This window comes from Coccomyxa subellipsoidea (genome assembly GCF_000258705.1).
Source record: "Coccomyxa subellipsoidea C-169, whole genome shotgun sequence".
Taxonomy (NCBI): Eukaryota; Viridiplantae; Chlorophyta; class Trebouxiophyceae; family Coccomyxaceae; genus Coccomyxa; species Coccomyxa subellipsoidea.
In genome coordinates this window covers 1,667,977-1,684,222 of record NW_005178031.1, presented here as the reverse complement: position 1 = coordinate 1,684,222, position 16,246 = coordinate 1,667,977, and the positions used below count along the sequence as shown (strand labels likewise).

At 55.3% G+C, this 16,246-nt stretch overlaps 5 protein-coding genes and 1 non-coding gene across 6 annotated transcripts; 3 read left to right on the top strand and 3 right to left on the bottom strand.

Moving 5' to 3' along the window:
- Window positions 1-526: 526 nt before the first annotated feature.
- Window positions 527-883, top strand: COCSUDRAFT_56852 (hypothetical protein; the record flags this gene model as incomplete). The annotated part of the gene is made up of 2 exons (XM_005646142.1): window positions 527-642; window positions 763-883. The coding sequence occupies 2 exons, from the start codon at window positions 527-529 to the stop codon at window positions 881-883; spliced, it is 237 nt and encodes a 78-aa protein (XP_005646199.1).
- A 571-nt stretch (window positions 884-1,454) lies between these two features.
- On the bottom strand, window positions 1,455-5,805 carry COCSUDRAFT_48206 (hypothetical protein; the record flags this gene model as incomplete). Its single annotated transcript, XM_005646141.1, has 10 exons — window positions 1,455-2,170; window positions 2,466-2,598; window positions 2,935-3,116; window positions 3,331-3,459; window positions 3,665-3,867; window positions 4,239-4,491; window positions 4,795-4,924; window positions 5,046-5,264; window positions 5,458-5,579; window positions 5,696-5,805. The coding sequence occupies 10 exons, from the start codon at window positions 5,803-5,805 to the stop codon at window positions 2,017-2,019; spliced, it is 1,635 nt and encodes a 544-aa protein (XP_005646198.1). The 3' UTR covers window positions 1,455-2,016.
- A 744-nt stretch (window positions 5,806-6,549) lies between these two features.
- Window positions 6,550-6,622, top strand: COCSUDRAFT_t47. Its single transcript has one exon. It is a non-coding gene; the product is annotated as a tRNA-Glu (tRNA).
- Window positions 6,623-7,829: 1,207 nt separating this feature from the next.
- COCSUDRAFT_56850 (hypothetical protein) lies at window positions 7,830-9,444 on the bottom strand (the record flags this gene model as incomplete). The annotated part of the gene is made up of 4 exons (XM_005646140.1): window positions 7,830-8,035; window positions 8,462-8,687; window positions 8,972-9,111; window positions 9,204-9,444. The coding sequence occupies 4 exons, from the start codon at window positions 9,442-9,444 to the stop codon at window positions 7,830-7,832; spliced, it is 813 nt and encodes a 270-aa protein (XP_005646197.1).
- An 838-nt stretch (window positions 9,445-10,282) lies between these two features.
- On the bottom strand, window positions 10,283-12,799 carry COCSUDRAFT_56849 (hypothetical protein; the record flags this gene model as incomplete). The annotated part of the gene is made up of 5 exons (XM_005646139.1): window positions 10,283-10,333; window positions 10,813-10,957; window positions 11,307-11,416; window positions 11,541-11,688; window positions 11,823-12,799. 5 exons carry the CDS (start codon window positions 12,797-12,799, stop codon window positions 10,283-10,285), a joined length of 1,431 nt encoding a protein of 476 aa, XP_005646196.1.
- Window positions 12,800-13,548: 749 nt separating this feature from the next.
- Window positions 13,549-15,171, top strand: COCSUDRAFT_37397 (hypothetical protein; the record flags this gene model as incomplete). The annotated part of the gene is made up of 6 exons (XM_005646138.1): window positions 13,549-13,571; window positions 13,667-13,880; window positions 13,992-14,135; window positions 14,246-14,436; window positions 14,545-14,647; window positions 15,151-15,171. 6 exons carry the CDS (start codon window positions 13,549-13,551, stop codon window positions 15,169-15,171), a joined length of 696 nt encoding a protein of 231 aa, XP_005646195.1.
- Window positions 15,172-16,246: the final 1,075 nt, after the last annotated feature.

The window sequence follows — 16,246 nt, the reverse complement described above, 5'->3', positions numbered from 1 at the left end:
TGCAAAAGCACGTGACGCGAAGTCTAGAAATATCAGAGCGGCGCCCACTGCGCCTAACCTGCCATCAAACTCGCAGGGATCAACAGAAGCTGCCTGCGAGCGTCGCTTGCTTGAAAGCACCGTGACGACAGAGCAGGGGCCGGCTCGCAGGGAGGGGATTACGTCTCTGCAGCTGCTCCCCAGGCCTTCATATAACCTGTGGGATGGACGGCTGTGACGACAGTTCAGAGCAGATTGATCCCACAGGCAATCACAGGTCCGAGTTCTGCTGCCTGACCGCTTCTTGAGCCACACATCCGCATCCTGCAGTGAGCATGTACTAGCACCAAGGCTTGTTCTTCGGTCGCTATTGCAGGGATAACGAAGGGCAGTATTGACCTCTTTGGCCATATGAGTCGAACGCATGCAATTCTAGTGTCGGCACCAGCTAGAATGTTTTAGACTCTGACAACCCTGGTGCAGGCCGCCCTCGAGGGTCCAGTGCATCGCATCAAGACATCTCTGTTGATAGACATATTCCAAGAGCATGGCCCAAGTGGCGCAGCTGCCATCCTTCGGCAGCGGCGCTCTGCGGCAGAGCAGCTTCGAAAGGCCCCGCTCGCTGTCACAGGAAGAGGAGGAAACCGTCGACGTCTCGGTCAGGTGAGTGGGCAACATTTCCAAGCCTTGCAATGCCACGCAGTTTCCTGAGATGATGAACCCCAAACAAGTATACCCTCAAGCTGCCAGATTAAGCCTAACTGTGCTGTGCTGCCCTCTCAGACCCACAATCGGCGGTGATGAGGACGCCGACAGGGAAGTGCGGATCCCTTGCCCCGACGCCATCGGGCTGGGCTGCGATATCGCCCGCCTGCTCCTCGACTTTGGCCTGCGCATCATTTGACGTGCATGGACGGTGCGCAGATAGAGTTCTTCAGCCTCTGGTCTGTTTAGCCTGGGCTGTTTCCAGCTTGCTTGTTTCAATCAGAACCTGTCACTGACCCACGACCCAAGAACAGGGTATCCAAAGACACCAGGCATAAATCTCACGCCCTGCGCATGTGTAAAATTATTTGGCTCAGGGATTTTGCCCCTGCATAGCTTGCAGTGACCAAGCTGCACCTGATATGTACTCCTTGGAGCTTGCTTGCGAGTTGGTGTGGAGAATATTCCTTTCCTTCCTTCCTGGCTTTTCTTTGAGCAATACATCAAAAAGTGAGGGGATTAGATCACATCCCTTCCATTTTCAGGGGCTGTCCAGCTGGAGGCCGTACATCATGTATTCTTGGGGGCCAGGCAGCTGGATTTGCCGCCGGGAATGAGATATGTAAGGCAGCTCAGTGAAAATGGAGAAGATTTGTGTTTGCGCATCCCTGCAATTTTCTGGTGGCAGTATTTGGAAGTGACATCAACATGCCTTACCTTGAAATCTCAAGGTTTCAATGTAAGTGAACTAGATTTTTCAGTGGCATAATCTAAATGGGATCTGTTGATCTAATATTTGGAATATATAAATCATAATAAGCATATCATCCCTAGGGTGCTTTACAACTGCAGCCTTTGTGTCCATCTGTTCAGCACTGGTAATGCACTGTACTAGTCCTGCCATAATTCATCCTCGATCATGCTAGGGCAAGCCTGCCAAGGCCTTACTCATAATACCCGTATATATGTATATGATGCATCGAACCATGAACAGCCGTTTCCAGCGATGCGTCCACGAAAGATTGCTCTTGACCAAAATATTGTCATCACCTCAGGATCACTTCTTCTTGATACAGCAGGAACGTGCCGAGGAACCAACCACCTGAATCCAGGACACTGCTTGGGCAGCAGGCCTCAAACACACACAGCAGGCCCCCGCATGCTCCCACTGCACCCCAATGTCGCAATGTATCTTCTCAACAGTACTAAATACAGCAGCCGCAGCGGCAGCTGCGCGCAGGCTCGCCTCGAAGCGGTGCAAACACGGCCGGAGGCGCGGGCATCGGCCCCGGTCATGTACAGGTGCGGCAGTGTGCTGTTGCGCGGACTTCATCAGGCGGACCACTTCCACTTGGACAGGGAGTCCAGCAGGGACTTGGGCGGCGGCGCCGGGCTGCTCTGCTTGGGCGAGGAGCGCGGCGTCGTCTTGGGCGCCTGGGCGTTCTGCGTGCCCGTCACCTGCGCTCGCACGCACTCGTACACCGCCCTGCACCCACGACACACAAGCAGCTCAGACATGCTTGTTACTCATAGCGCAGCAGCATAAGTAACATTACTAGGCTGCAGGCATTTGTAGGCCCTACAAATGTGGCTGCATACGCCCTGCATGTATGCCCTTAGGCCTTGGGCTTGCCGATCTGTAACTAATAAATAAATAAATGATAATGCCACCAAATGTAATTTCATGACAAAGCCTGATACGGAACATGCTCATCAGGGAGGGCGGTCCACACCAGACACAATCTCAAGAGATAGGCAGGTGCTAGGGTATGTGCGCTTGCCTTTTCTCAGCAATGCTTTCGAGGCGGCGGCCATCGGGGCCGTGCACCAGGAATCGGTGCAGCTCGTGCGGCCGCTGGTCCCCATCGCCGCTGGGCGCCTCCAGATACACATCCGCCATGAACACGCACAGCCCTGCACCCATTCGAACACACCTCAGCAACACGTAGATCACTTGCGAGGCAGCCCCTTTCCTTGTCTCTGGCGCTCGCTCTGCCTTGATGTCTGCATTGATGTCCTCTTTCCCATATCACTACGCCAGAGGACGCAGCGCAGCAGGGCAAGAGGTGTGTCAACAAGAGGCGTCTCGGTGGAAGGTGAGGCAGCCCCTTTCCTTATCTCTGGCACACGATCTGCCTTGATGTCTGCATTCCTCACTGCCAAGATCACTGCGCCAGAGGACACAGCGCGGCAGCGAGGCAGGAGCACTCTCAAATTACGGGTAATTGAAAGGGAGGTGGAGGCACGCACCCATGGCGTTCAGCGCGGCGGTGACGTCGTAGGTGACTCGCGGGCGGCCGCGGCCGCCGGAGTCGAGCGCAGCCGTCACGCGCAGCTCGGTGCAGGTCTCGTCGTAGACGTCCTTGATGTCGATGCGCACCGGCAGCAGCACCGCCGCACGCACGCGCTCTATCAGCTCCGACTCTATCTCGCTGCACCACAGAAAATCATTCCCTTACTGTCTGCTGAGCGATCAACAGCTGCACAGAAGGACCTTCATCACAATCTCGCTGCAGCCCCAGAGGTAGCTGCTCACTCTACTCAATGCGCAATGAACATATGCACTCAAGCGGACAATGGGCAGCAGCTGCACCGAGTGCAGCATTAGGACACCAAAGGAGAGCCGCAGAACACAGGGTCGCGGACCTGTGTTTGATCCGCTGGTTCTGCACGAAGGCAGAGTACAGGTTGTCCCCGTGATGGCTGCCAAAGGGCTGCACATCCAGGTACGGCAGCGCGTCGGCATGGGGGGTGCTGGCAGCGCGCTTCATCCGACTGCGCACAGCAATCTCTCCATTTTCCCCCGAGCCTGCCTCTGGCCTTTGAATCAAGGGTAGGGATGCTGCACCCGATCTACAGCAGCACAGCAGAATGCAGGGCAGGGCAGTACAATGCCGCTTTAATTCTTCAAGGGCACAAGCAGTGCACCGTGCCACAGCAGTAACGGAACACGGTTATGCAAGGCTGTGCTAGGGCGTACCTCTCCTTGACGCGCTGGCCGTCGGCCTCCTCCACGAAGAGGTCGGTCTCGGCGAGTTCGCCGCGCACCACAATCTTGGCGTAGGCGACGCGCACGTGGATGTCCTTGAGCGTGCGCATGAGGTCGTAGACGAGCCCCTTGCGGTCGCGGCACACCACGTTGACCACGCTGTAGTTGGACGCCGTGCAATTGTCTATCGTCACCTGCGCAGCCGCCGCCCTACTACTGAAAATTGCAACACCATTACTTTTAAAGGTCCCTTCACTGTCTTGGCATGAACAAGCAGCAGAAAGCCCATTCACTTCTTTTCCCTGTTGGAGTATTTGCCAATACATCTGAATGCTGGCATCCAGATGAGCCCTATATCTGCAGCATGTCACCGAGACAGGGATGCAGATGCAAGCCTGGCTCGATACTGGGGACACCAACAATCAGGGTTACCGCATGCAATCATCTCTCAAGCAATCGGATGCCAGCATTATATTGAACCTCGCATTTTTCGCATCATCGCATGCGGTGACCCTGCCAGCAACATCCAAGTGTGTGTTGGTAGGATATGCGCAGCTGCCCACACCTGCACGTTCTCGGGGCAGCCATACTCGTCGGCCTCGGAGGACACATCGAGGCTGCCGGAGCTGGAGCCCTTGCGCTTGCTGGACAGGATCTTGCGCAGGGGCGAGGCCGAGGTGGCGTCCTTGCAGGCGCAGCGCTGCAGGATGGTGGCCGTGGAGTCCAGGTCGCAGGTCTCGGGGGGCGCCGGCATAATGGTGCAGTTGGCATCCCTCTGCTGCAGGCACTCCCTCACCAGCTCCGTTATCTGCAGCACCCTGCACACGCCAGGCACCCACATCTATGAAGTTGACTTCCCAGAAGCGGCGGCTTTACGGCCAGACCAAGCAAGTGAGAGCTTTTGTGCATGGCATCTCGCAGGCCCTGGAAATGCATCAGGACGACAGAGAGAGACCTCAGTTGCCAGAGTGCCGGAACAGTAGCTTCCCCTGGTGCCCCAGATTGGGGCGTCGGACTGCCCCGCATGCCCCCTCGGAGGCCGCAATTCTGCGACACAAAAACAATGTGCGGCGCCCATTTGCCAGTTTGCCCCTGAACAAGAGGGAGGCAGAGGAGCACACCTGTGGTTCTCTGGGAGCTCGCAGCGGTTGTCATAGATCCAGAACATGTCCAGGACCTTGCCGCCGGGCCCCGTGGTGATGTGCGCCTTGAAGACCACCACGTCCGCCTCCCACAGCGTGTGCATCAAATCTGCAGCCGCACCAGCACTTCCATGAAAACCCACGTGCTCAATCAGTACCTTGGAGCTGTGTTCTTTCAGGTTACATGATGAGTGTATCGGAGAGAATAGCAACCAGGTGGGAGCGCGCACCGTGGAGGAAGCCGCGGCGGTCGTAGGAGGTGACCTGGAGCAGGAAGGGGTTCTCGTAGTCCTGGCGGCGGGTGTTGCGCCAGAGGCTGTAGTCGCCGTGGGAGTTGGGGCAGATGGCCTCCAGCCGGCGCTTCAGCAGCGGCCAGTGCGCCGGCACGCCCGCGCCCAGCTTCACCTTGAATATCATGAAGCACCACCGGCCGTCCGTCGACACGTCGCCTGTGCCAGACATCTCCCCTGTCAGTATCAGGGTCACGATTGTACCCCAACTAGGACACTTGACAGCGAGCTCAGAAACACGCGGACAGAAACCCTGCCACCCTCCAAGGCAAGAAGCTGCAGGCATGCACGCTAGTGCATGCACTAGAGCGCGGAACACTTTGCAGAAAACACTGAGAGCTTGGCTGCGCACCGTCCATGATGCGCAGGCCAAAGTCGAGGAGCAGGCGGGCGATGTCGCAGCCCAGCCCGGTGGCGTCGGGGCAAGAGACCCGCACTTCCCTGTCGGCGTCCTCATCACCGCCGATTGTGGGTCTGAGAGGGCAGCACAGTTAGGCTTAATATGGCAGCTTGAGGGTGCACTTGTTTGGGGTTCATCATCTCAGGAAACTGCATGACATTGCAAGGCTTGGAAATGTCCGCCCACTCACCTGACAGAGACGGTTTCCTCCTCTTCCTGTGACAGCGAGCGGGGCCTGTCGAAGCTGCTCTGCCGCAGAGCGCCGCTGCCGAAGGATGGCAGCTGCGCCACTTGGGCCATGCTCTTGGAATATGTCTATCAACAGAGATGTCTTGATGCGATGCACTGGACCCTCGAGGGCGGCCTGCACCAGGGTTGTCAGATTCTTAAACAGTCTGGCTGTTGCCGACACTAGAATTGCATGCGTTCGACTCATATGGCCAAAGAGGTCAATACTGCCCTTCATTATCCCTGCAAGTGCGAGCGAAGAACAAGCCTTGGTGCTAGTACATGCTCACTGCAGGATGTGGATGTGTGGCTCAAGAAGCGGTCAGGCAGCAGAACTCGGACCTGTGATTGCCTGTGGGAACAATCTGCTCTGAAATGTCGTCACAGCCGTCCATCCCACGGGTTTTATGAAGGCCTGGGGAGCAGCTGCAGAGACGTAATCCCCTCCCTGCGAGCCGGCCCCTGCTCTGTCGTGACGGTGTTTTCAAGCAAGCGACGCTCGCAGGCAGCTTCTGTTGATCCCTGCGAGTTTGATAGCAGGTTAGGCGCAGTGGGCGCCGCTCTGATTTTTCTAGACTTCGCGTCACGTGCTTTTCTGCAGGCTCCTCATACGTATACGCAGGATAAGGCGTGCAGGGTGAGACGAGTGGGGGCTCACCTTTGTGTGACGAATGCGGATCTGCTCTGCTAACAGCGATGCTCGCAATTCTCGAATAGAGAGATCACGTTTGAATCTACAAGGTTTTCGCATGATGGGCCTTGTGTAAGTGTGCGCAACATCATAACTGTAGTTAATAGGGAAACGTCCAACAAGTACTCGCTGTAGTCTAGGTGGTTAGGATACAAGACTCTCACTCTTGGGACCGGGGTTCGAGTCCCCGCAGCGAGGCATTCTCTTTTTTCTCTTTTCTTTTTTGCTTGAGGATGTTCTGGGAGGTTCTGGGAGGTCACCACACTAGTGGGTGAGCCCCAATAACACTGCACTTCATGTGTATGAGTGTGAGTAAGGAGAGGGCGTGGCGCACAGTCTTCGTACAAGCCAACATGGCCACTGGCACCGTGCAAGTGACTTTAATTAATTGGGGGGGGGCTGCGCCCCCCCAAACCCCCCCGCTGTGCGCTCACAGCCTGCTGGTAGGGAAAGTCTGCGCATGCGGCAGCGGTGGCACAGTGCCACTGGCACTACAAAATAGTCAGGGAGGCGCACATGCATGGATGCTCCTAATGATGCGTGTAGAGGAATGCAGTGTGATGAGACATTGACGTGAGTGTCCATGTTGCTCACTTGGGGGGGCTGCGCCCCCCCAAACCCCCCGCTGTGCCCTCACAGCCTGCCGGCCGGGAAACTCTGCCGCATCGGGGGCACTGTATTACAGTAGCCAGTAGCTCGTCACTGGCAGGCGCCTGGCCTGGGGAAGGCGCGCACCTGCCATGCCCAGTGGGACACCTTTTTGTGTACATGAGATGATGACCTGTATGGAGGAATATTGATGTCAAATTTGCCTCCCTGGGGGGGCTGCGCCCCCCCCAACCCCCCGGCTGTGCGCGCACAGCTTGCCTGCAAGGAAAGCTCTGGGCCAAACTGTAGCTTGTCACTGGCAGGTATAGGCTCGCGCATAGGGGCCCGCAATGACGTATACCAGAAATTGCAATGTAATGTCATCTTGAAAGTGCCTTCTTGGGGAGGCTGCGCCCCCCCAAACCCCCCGCTGCCACAGGCGGCTTGCGCCGGTGCAGCGTGCGGGAATTTGAAATGCAGAGATGGCTGTGATGTGTTTAGAATCTGGTGCATGAAACAGCCGGAATTTTATGCTGGGTGTGCTCTAGGAATGCTCATCAACTGGACGGGTCAAGACCATCAAGGTGTTTCGTATTGCACCGAGGCTAGAGTATGCAGACAAGATGGAGCGTCCAAGGCAAGAATAGTCGACCCGTCTGTGACCCCAAAGTTCGTTCCCATCACACATGAATGCATTCTGATCCACACTGCCACACCACTTGGCAGTACCAGCTTCACTTAGCGCTATTTTTTTTGGCTTTTATTTCCTGGTTCTCCAGGTAGGAGCGCTGTTTGGCATGAACCCACACCACAGTGGTCATTGTGAAGTGGGTGAGCCCGCGAATGCCTCTACAAGACGCTGCATCCACCGCCTGTCCGGCAGCATCACTGGAGCGGGGAAGGGAATCCTGCCGGCGTATTTCGTCATGAAAGCTACTGCGTCCGCCATTGAATGCAGCTGCACAAGCAGGCAGCTGGTGCCAAAGAACAGGCCAAACACCTCCGCCAGCGCCTGCAGCTTGCCTGTGCAAAGGAAGACACCTTTTCTTTAGAGCAATTCTTGATTTGGGGCATACGCACGCTCTGATGCACCTCCTTCGTTGGAATTTGAAGAAGAAAAAATGCAGACACCAAGGCAGAGAGAGCACCAGAGAGATACGCGGAAGGGCTGCCCCGCAATGCATGCAACCCCAGCTAGTGCACATCTAGACATCTTATATACTATCGGAGGAGCAAATGTCCCAGTGAGCTGCTGTCTATTGAAATACCCAGATTGCTGGCGCACACACCTCCTCTGGGGCAAGTCAACCCCACCTGATGCATTTCACTGAAAGAGGAATGCAGATATCACGGCAGAGCATGTCTAAACAAGGCATTCAGTTCTTGAGAAGCTCACACTCAAAGCAAGCTCGTATTCATCAAAGGCACGATCTGGGCCGGCGCACGCACCGCCCCAGGACTTGAGATTGGCGAGGCTCTGCCCAAAGGCCCAGGGCGTGTAGGTGCCCACGAGCGACAGGCAGGCGGCCGTCAGCGCCCAGCGCGGCAGCAGGTTGAAATTCCGCTGCCAGGCGGCGCAGCCCACGCAGCAGGCCCCCACCGCCCCAAAGTAGAAGTTGCCCCGCAGATCCAGCCCCTCGTCCAACATCATCCTGCCCTTTGCCGGGTCATCCGTCTGCTCCACCGCAGGGACGCACCAGATTTTTACCAAAAAGTGTTGCTTCTTATTGTTCTTACATGCTGTTGGTGCCAGAGGCAGGGTTTGTTTGCAGACAAGCTGCAGGTGGGGGCTGCCGCATTTCCTACCCCTTGATGACCTCGCCGGATCCCATTTGACTGTGAGCACGGTGTATAAAAAATCTACTGCTTCCCGCCAGCCGGGGCCAAATTTGCAATCTTGTAATCTCAAAAGCACAGTCAATTAGGTCAAACATCAGCGGTGTGCAGGCTGTTGCGCACCATTTTGAGCGCCTTGTGGGCCTTGGGCCAGCCCAGCACGCCCTCTCCCACCAGGAATGTTGTCAGCATGTCCTTGTTGTGGAACGCTGCCTCGCTCACAAAGGCCTCACAGCACGGGCAGCGCATGGCCACCTGATCTCCTGCACCATGCAGAAATGACTGTGACTGTGATGGCTGATGTGCAAAATGTCAAGTTCTTTTACAAACAACAATCTCACCAAAAATGCCAAACCTGTGAAAGGGCAGTAGAATTTGGACTTGGCAGAGTTCTGCTGCTTCCAGGGCCAGGTGTCGAAGTTGTCCTCCCAGCGCCTCACCACGTTCATGTACAGGAGCAGCAGCAGGCTGACGCCAAGCATGCTCGTCGAAAACACCGAGATGTTGACCTCTGGGATGCCGATCTCGTGAGCCCTGACGTACTTCAGGCCGAGACTCAAGCCAGAGATGGACCCGCAGATCAAGAGGCAGCACATCGAGATCACGGGTGGCAGGGTCCACAGAGTGGCCAACGGACCCACTATTGCCTGGAGAATCATTTTTCTGGTATCGCACTGGAGCCTCCTGATAAGCTACCGAAACACAGTACAAGATGGAGGAGTACCGGGCTCAACCTCAAGTGCCAAGCAAAATCTACACATTGTACGTGATCTTTGAAGCTCTCAGAACTATTTCACAGACATTATCTCATCTGAGAGCAGTAAAGGGTGCATCACGGGGCTAAAAAGCGAATGCACCGTTTCGGAACGACCGTCCGCAGCTCCGAAGGGCACAGGGACAGCCAAGCGCATTGCACTGTTCTGCAATTGCTGACAGTCTCATAATACATTGATCACAAATATAAGTAATATTGGGGATACTGTTTTGCTTTGAAATGCTGTCGTTGCAGGTGCTACCACACAATGTCTGAAATCCATCGCAACAAGTACTGTGTGTCAATAGAAGTGCAAGCAAAGTTCAAAACAACTTAGCAACAGTCAACTTCTTCAATTGATCCATCTTCACAGCTATACCTCTTATCTCAGCGAGTTTCGATTATCTTCTGGAACACAGCTTTTCTTGGAAGCTGAGACTATCTGCACTGACACTCTCTGCACTTTGTTGTTGATATGCCTTTCGGGCATATCTATCGGTATCGAACCCTGTTGGACACGAGCACTGCTGTATCTGCTCAGGTAAGAAATCCACTCAAGAAAGTCGTGAAAGTCTTGTCTCACACTAGAGAATCAGGTTGCAGCCGTGTTTGCAAGCTTCGTCCCTGGACAGCATACTATAGCTACCAAATGTACCTATGAGAAAGGCTCTGGAGGCCAGTCACCACACCTCTGTGGTTGACACAGGCGGCGCCATCAGCAACCCCTCGCCCTGCGGAAGAGCCAGAAATTATTGAAGGGGGCTGGATCATTGTTGGAGCTGGCATCACCCTTGTGGGAGCCATTTGTGAGAAATTCTCACCCCACTTCTGAATGTCATCAGCTGATGGTCGAAGCACAGCAGCAGGACGTTTTTATTTTATGCCAAATGAATTTTTTAGTGTCAAAGCCTTGTCACACGATGCTCTCAGGTTTTGCGGCCCTTGCACTGAGGTTTGGATGGAGAGCAGTGCTGCGGCTGTGGAAGAAGTGGCTCTGTTGCAGTTGCTTTAGGAAGAAGAAGGCAAGTGCAACATACCTATCAACGGCCTCTGTGTCTCCCTATCTTTAGCCTTCTGCTGTCCCAAAATAATGTTGTCTGCCTTTGCAGGCGGGACCTGGATCAGCACACAGTGCAGAGCTCGTGCCACTGTCTCCTGATGACCAGCTGGCCTCACAGCAGAGCATGACATCCATGGGTCACAGCAGCACCGCGCGTTGTGCCCCAGTGGAGCAGAGCATGGTCTCAGACACTATCAGGGCGCCTTTTGTGCAGTTTAAGGCCTCTGACTGGATGGTGCCGGCTGGTATGCTCTCAGAAAGGGACTTTGACGAGCCTGAGCCTGAGATGAGCGCCCTGCTGCACAACCGCCCAAAGTACAAGAGCACCGATTTCTGCAACAGCCAGGCTGACGTGCATTGATCCTGCAAGGCTTAGCCCAGTGGAATCAGACAGCATCGCTCATGCACTTGCGTCAATTGCCATGGTTTGGCAAAGCAGTGCAGACTTTACAACCTATCCTTGCAAAGCCAGACCTCATTACATGGTGAAGCCCAAAGGGATACATTGTCTTGCTACACCAGTGAAAGCCTTCATGTTATGGCAGTCCAGTTGCCATTAAGACAAATCCAAGGATCTCACGGATGAGGCAGATGATCAAGAATTCGCTGCTAATCCCATTGTCAGAGCGATGTGACACGCTTACTCCCCATCACTCTCAAACTTGAAGGAGTTCACGTTGTTATCGATCAAGCCACCCTTGTAAGAGCCCCGCTTCTTCTTCGTCTTCTCGTGCCTGAAGTCCTTCCCTCTCACCTGCACAAAACGCGCTGAGATCCCTCAGCTGCAAGAACGCCATGAATGCCAACTTCTCATATCTTGGATCTTACCAGAACCATTTTGTAAGAAATCGGAGGAAACATGTAAAACGAGGAGGTACCTTGCCCAGGATAGCTTGGGCCCCAGCACCCCAGCCGCTGTTGCCAAAGTTGGCCTCGTACGAGTTGTCCCATGCCCCCTTCTCGTTTATCCACTCGTCTGCGTTCACTCGCTGGAACGGCCTGGGTGCGCTCTTGCCATTGCCATTGCTGCACCCATCGACACATACATCAGCACGGCACGTCAATTTCTACCAGGCAATAATTGCGTGACTAGGAGCAGCTCCACCTGCAGAAACATAGGTACGCGTGAGATCTGCACAGAAGTGTCAGCCGCAAGTGACCTTTTCTCTGTGGAAGTGCCGTTCTCTGCGCCTGGGCTGGGACCGGGAGCATCTGCAGCAGCCACCTCGGGGGCAGGGGCAGGGGCGGGAGCAGTCTCCTGCACTGGGGCAGGCGTGCTGACTGTCTCGACAGCGCTGTCCTCCTCGGAGCTCTCCTCCTCCTCCTCCTCGGCCTTGGCCGGCGTGCCAGCCTGCGCCTTCTCAGCTGCTGCTGCAGCAGCCGCCTTCTGCTTCTTGGTCTGCTTCTTCTTCTTCTTGAGGCACTCTGGCGGAGGCGGCAGGCCTTGCTCGGCGGCCAGGCGGGCCTTGAGGGCGCGCTTCTCTTCGCGAACCGCCTTGAGGCGCTTGAACTTGTCGCCCTTCTTCTCCTTGGTGGCCTTCAGCAGGGCGGCCTTGGCGGCCGATTCCTGCGCCTTGCTTGCCTTCTTCTCCTGCTTCTCCTTCTTCTTCAGCTTCTTCGCCCTGCGCCTGGCGTCTGCGATCTCCTGCTTCTTGCTGGTGGATTTCTGGGGCGTGCCAGCGCTGCCGGCTGCCATTGCAGGAGCAGGGGCTGGGCTGGCAGCCGCAGCATCCGAGGCAGGCTTGGCTGCAGCTGAAGCTGCCTTGGCAGCTGCCAGAAAGGCCGCCCTCTTCTCCTTCTTGCTCTTCTTCTTCCTGGGCTCGTTGGAGGCAGCCTCTGCCTTTGCCTCGGCGGCGACCTCAGTCGTGGGCTGGACAGTCTCCTCCAGCTTGCGCTTCTTTGACTTCTTCCCAGGTGAGGCTGCAGCAGCTGCTTGAGCTGGCTCCGTGGCAACTTGCTGGTCAGGGGCTGGGGTCTTCTTTTTCTTTGCCTTCTTCTGTGGAGCCTCTGCAGCCGGTACTGTGCTCTGCTGGGCGAGAGGCAATGCTGCTACCACTTCTTCTGGCTTGATCTTCTTCTTTTTCTTGTCCTTGCCCTTTGGCACAACAGCAGCCTGGGCTTGTTCAGCGGCAGCCATCCTGAAGATCCCTCCTTTCGGCTCCTGCATAATGGACAATGGGATGTAGTAATTATTAGCTCTTCCCTCAGTTCAGAACAAAGCACGCGGCACAGATTCAGTGGATGCTGAGGGCCCTATTCCTACTAGAACCAGAGGAGCCTGATTCTAGACACAGCTACTCCAAGCACAGGTAAGATAACCCGAAAGTTCACAAATAACTCACAGCATGACATGTTCGCAACAGATGTGCATCAATTTTTTTCTCAATAAAAAAGGAGTACATTGCTGAGGAACAAAACTGTTTTACTAGACGGCGGCACGGCCCCTACCTGCGTCAATAAGCGCGATCTAGCACGCTGTGTCACGCGTTTTCGAGGACAAATCTCCGGTGGGCTTTTGTAATTTCGTTGCGTATTGAAACAGCGGGCGCCGGCTTCCCCCAGGCAGCTGCAGGGCCCAGGCAGGCCATAACCATCATGAACTGTTGCCTTCTTCCATTTCCGTTATATGATCACAGTGAGAACTGCATATTGGTTGCTAATATGTGAGGGAGTTCTTGCTTTACGTGTGAAAGTAATGTAGCTTATTATCTGCAGAAGCGTTGACATATTGCCAGGACGATCTGGTCAGTGATCCGGGTTGCTTGCACGATCGCACCAGGAGCATGGGAATGATAACGAGGTCCTCAGGAAAATTATTCATCTATTCGTGAGATTGGGGGCAATTTGGCTTCTGCTCACCAGCGCAAGGTCCATCCAAGGTTGAGGATGAAGGTGATAGCTTTGGTCAGGTACTGCCCAAGTCTCCCATTCGACATGCACTTCGTTTCTGCGAACTGTAGGAGTCTCGGGCCAGTGCAAACTGACACCATGTTTGTGCTGCCAGTGGGGGCAAGGACTCTTGCTACAACATGCTACTCTGCAGACGGTTTGGGCATGAGATCGTTGCTCTGGCCAACCTGCTGCCCATGTCTCCTGACGTGGATGAGCTGGACAGTTACATGTTCCAGACAGTGGGACATCATATCATTTCAATGTATGCTGCATGCATGGGCCTGCCTCTCTATCGCAGGCGCATCAAAGGCGCCTCTGTCCAGCAGGTGCAACATCTGCTATTCAAATTAATGCCAAGCAGTTTGTAACGTTCTTTGGCCCAGTCAGCACATCTGAAACTGATCAAAATGCAAGAGACAGTATTGTTTTGGGCACAGGGTCTGGTGTACACTGTGACAGACAAGGACGAAGTTGAGGATATGCTGCAGCTTCTGGCATTTGCAAAACAGGAACACCCAGAGATTGAAGCTGTCTCCAGTGGCGCAATTGCGTCTGACTACCAGAGGCAGAGGGTGGAGCATGTGAGTGTGAGGCTAGTTTTTATGAAGAGGATCTTTGGCAATGTTGTGCAATTGATGCCTGCTCGTGCAAGTTGCTCCTCTGCGCAGTGAATCTGAGGTGTGGACCGCAGGTTTGCGCACGGCTCAATTTGGTCTCCCTGTCATACATGTGGCACCAGCCACAGCGGCAGCTGTACAGCGCAATGCTTGAATTTGGCATCAAGGCGATTTTGATCAAGGTGGCGGCCATGGGGCTTGAGCCCCACCTGCACTTGGGGAAGGACCTTGAGGAGATGCACTCTCACCTTATAAAGTTGGAGAGGTGTGCCAAATATGGCACTTTCTTGTGATTCTTCTTGATTCTGGACTCATTCCTGACGTCGCATTCACCCATCCTCATGCATCAGTGTGAAGGATGGACGTGGTGCAGGCTGTATGGCTGCAACGTGTGTGGGGAAGGGGGCGAATATGAGACCCTTGTCCTGGACTGCCCCTTGTTCCAGCATGCCTGCATTCAGCTTGATGCATCGGACGTGCAGCACCTGTCAGCCGGCGGCCACGGTGCAGTCGCCATCTTGCATCCAACAAAGTACCATTTAGAGCCGAAATGGCCGAGTGGCAGCAGAGCAGCGACAGTGCCAGAGGCGGCGAGGGCAAGTGAACGCAGCAGGGACAGGCCCCAAACCTTCATGCAGGCTCCCGCCACACCTTCAGGCGACGAGGTCATTTGGGTTCCTTCAGACTTTGACGCACAGCTGCCAAAGCCATCTGCCCAAGAGAGTGGGGAGGCGGTCAGCAGTGGGGTTGAGGTGGCTGTACAGGCCAGTGCAAGCGGGGTGCACGTCTCCTGCACGCCCCGTCTGCCTTCAACAGATGGCACAACGACAGCCGGAGAGCGTGTTCAGCGAGCTCTGCATGCAGCTTTGGATGCTATCCAACGCGGTGATGCTCCCTTTCGTTCTGCAGTTGTTCCTCGTCATTTTTCCCAACCAATATAATATGTCAGTGGAGAGGCTGACATATGCATCATATGCAGTGCTGGATTCTCATGCCCTGAGCCTGGCATCGGCGCTCTTTGTGCACCTCTACCTGGCGCGCATGGAAGACTTTGGTGCTGCCAACTCGGCGTACGGACATCACTTCCCAGCTGTCAACCCGCCGGCCAGAGCCTGCGTTCAGGCACAGCTGCCCCCAGGAGTAAACGTGATGGTCGATGTCCTCTCTGCGCGAGGTGCACTGACATATTCTTGTCCTCTTCTAAGATTAAAATTTGATCTGTCATTTGTTGAAAACATTGCAATTGTGCGTTAATCAGAATACCGCTTCGTAAGCTGAAGGACTCCTTTAAGTGTGAGCACCTTGGAATAAGCTGCTGTTGGCTGGCGCAGATGTGGCATCGCGGCGAGTGCTGCATGTGCAGTCCATATCCTGCTGGGCACCGTCGTGCATCGGGCCCTATTCTCAGGCGACGGTCGCGCACGGCCTGGCTTTTTTCGCTGGGCAGATCGGGCTGGACCCCCCCATCATGCAGCTGGTGCCCGGGGGGCCCCAAGCCGAGTGTGCGCGCTGCTTGGCCAGCTGCCAGGCCGTGGCCGTGGCTGTGCGCTGCGACCTTCCCCAGGCGCTGCTCGGCTGCACGGTCTATGCAGCCGCTGCCGTCAACAGGGCAGATGGCGTGCAGCATGCACGGCCTGTGCTGCAGGGAGCTGAGCAGCTGCTGACATCGCTGCTCAAGGGGGACATGCGTGCTGCCACTGCAGCCATGTCAGGGCATAATGACGGGCCCCCACATGCAGCTGGGGCTGGTGAGCGCTTAAATACAGAGGTGTCTGAGGCTGATAAGGATGTGGATGATGAGGACGATGCATGCATGGATACATATCTGCAACCGCCGTCAATGGTCAGGAGCTGGCAGCCGCTGGTGACGTACGCGGCTGTGAGCGCATTGCCGCGAGGCGCGGCCGTGGAGGTGCAGCCGGTGGCCCTCAGCCTCTTTGGTCAAGATCCAGCCAGCGTGCAAAGTGAGCCGAGACACCCATGGAAAGCTCATATAATCGGTGGCACACCACATGCTCCCTTTATTGCTTCCAAAGCACTTGAACCGCTCTCACTCCTGCATAGATTGTGTAGCA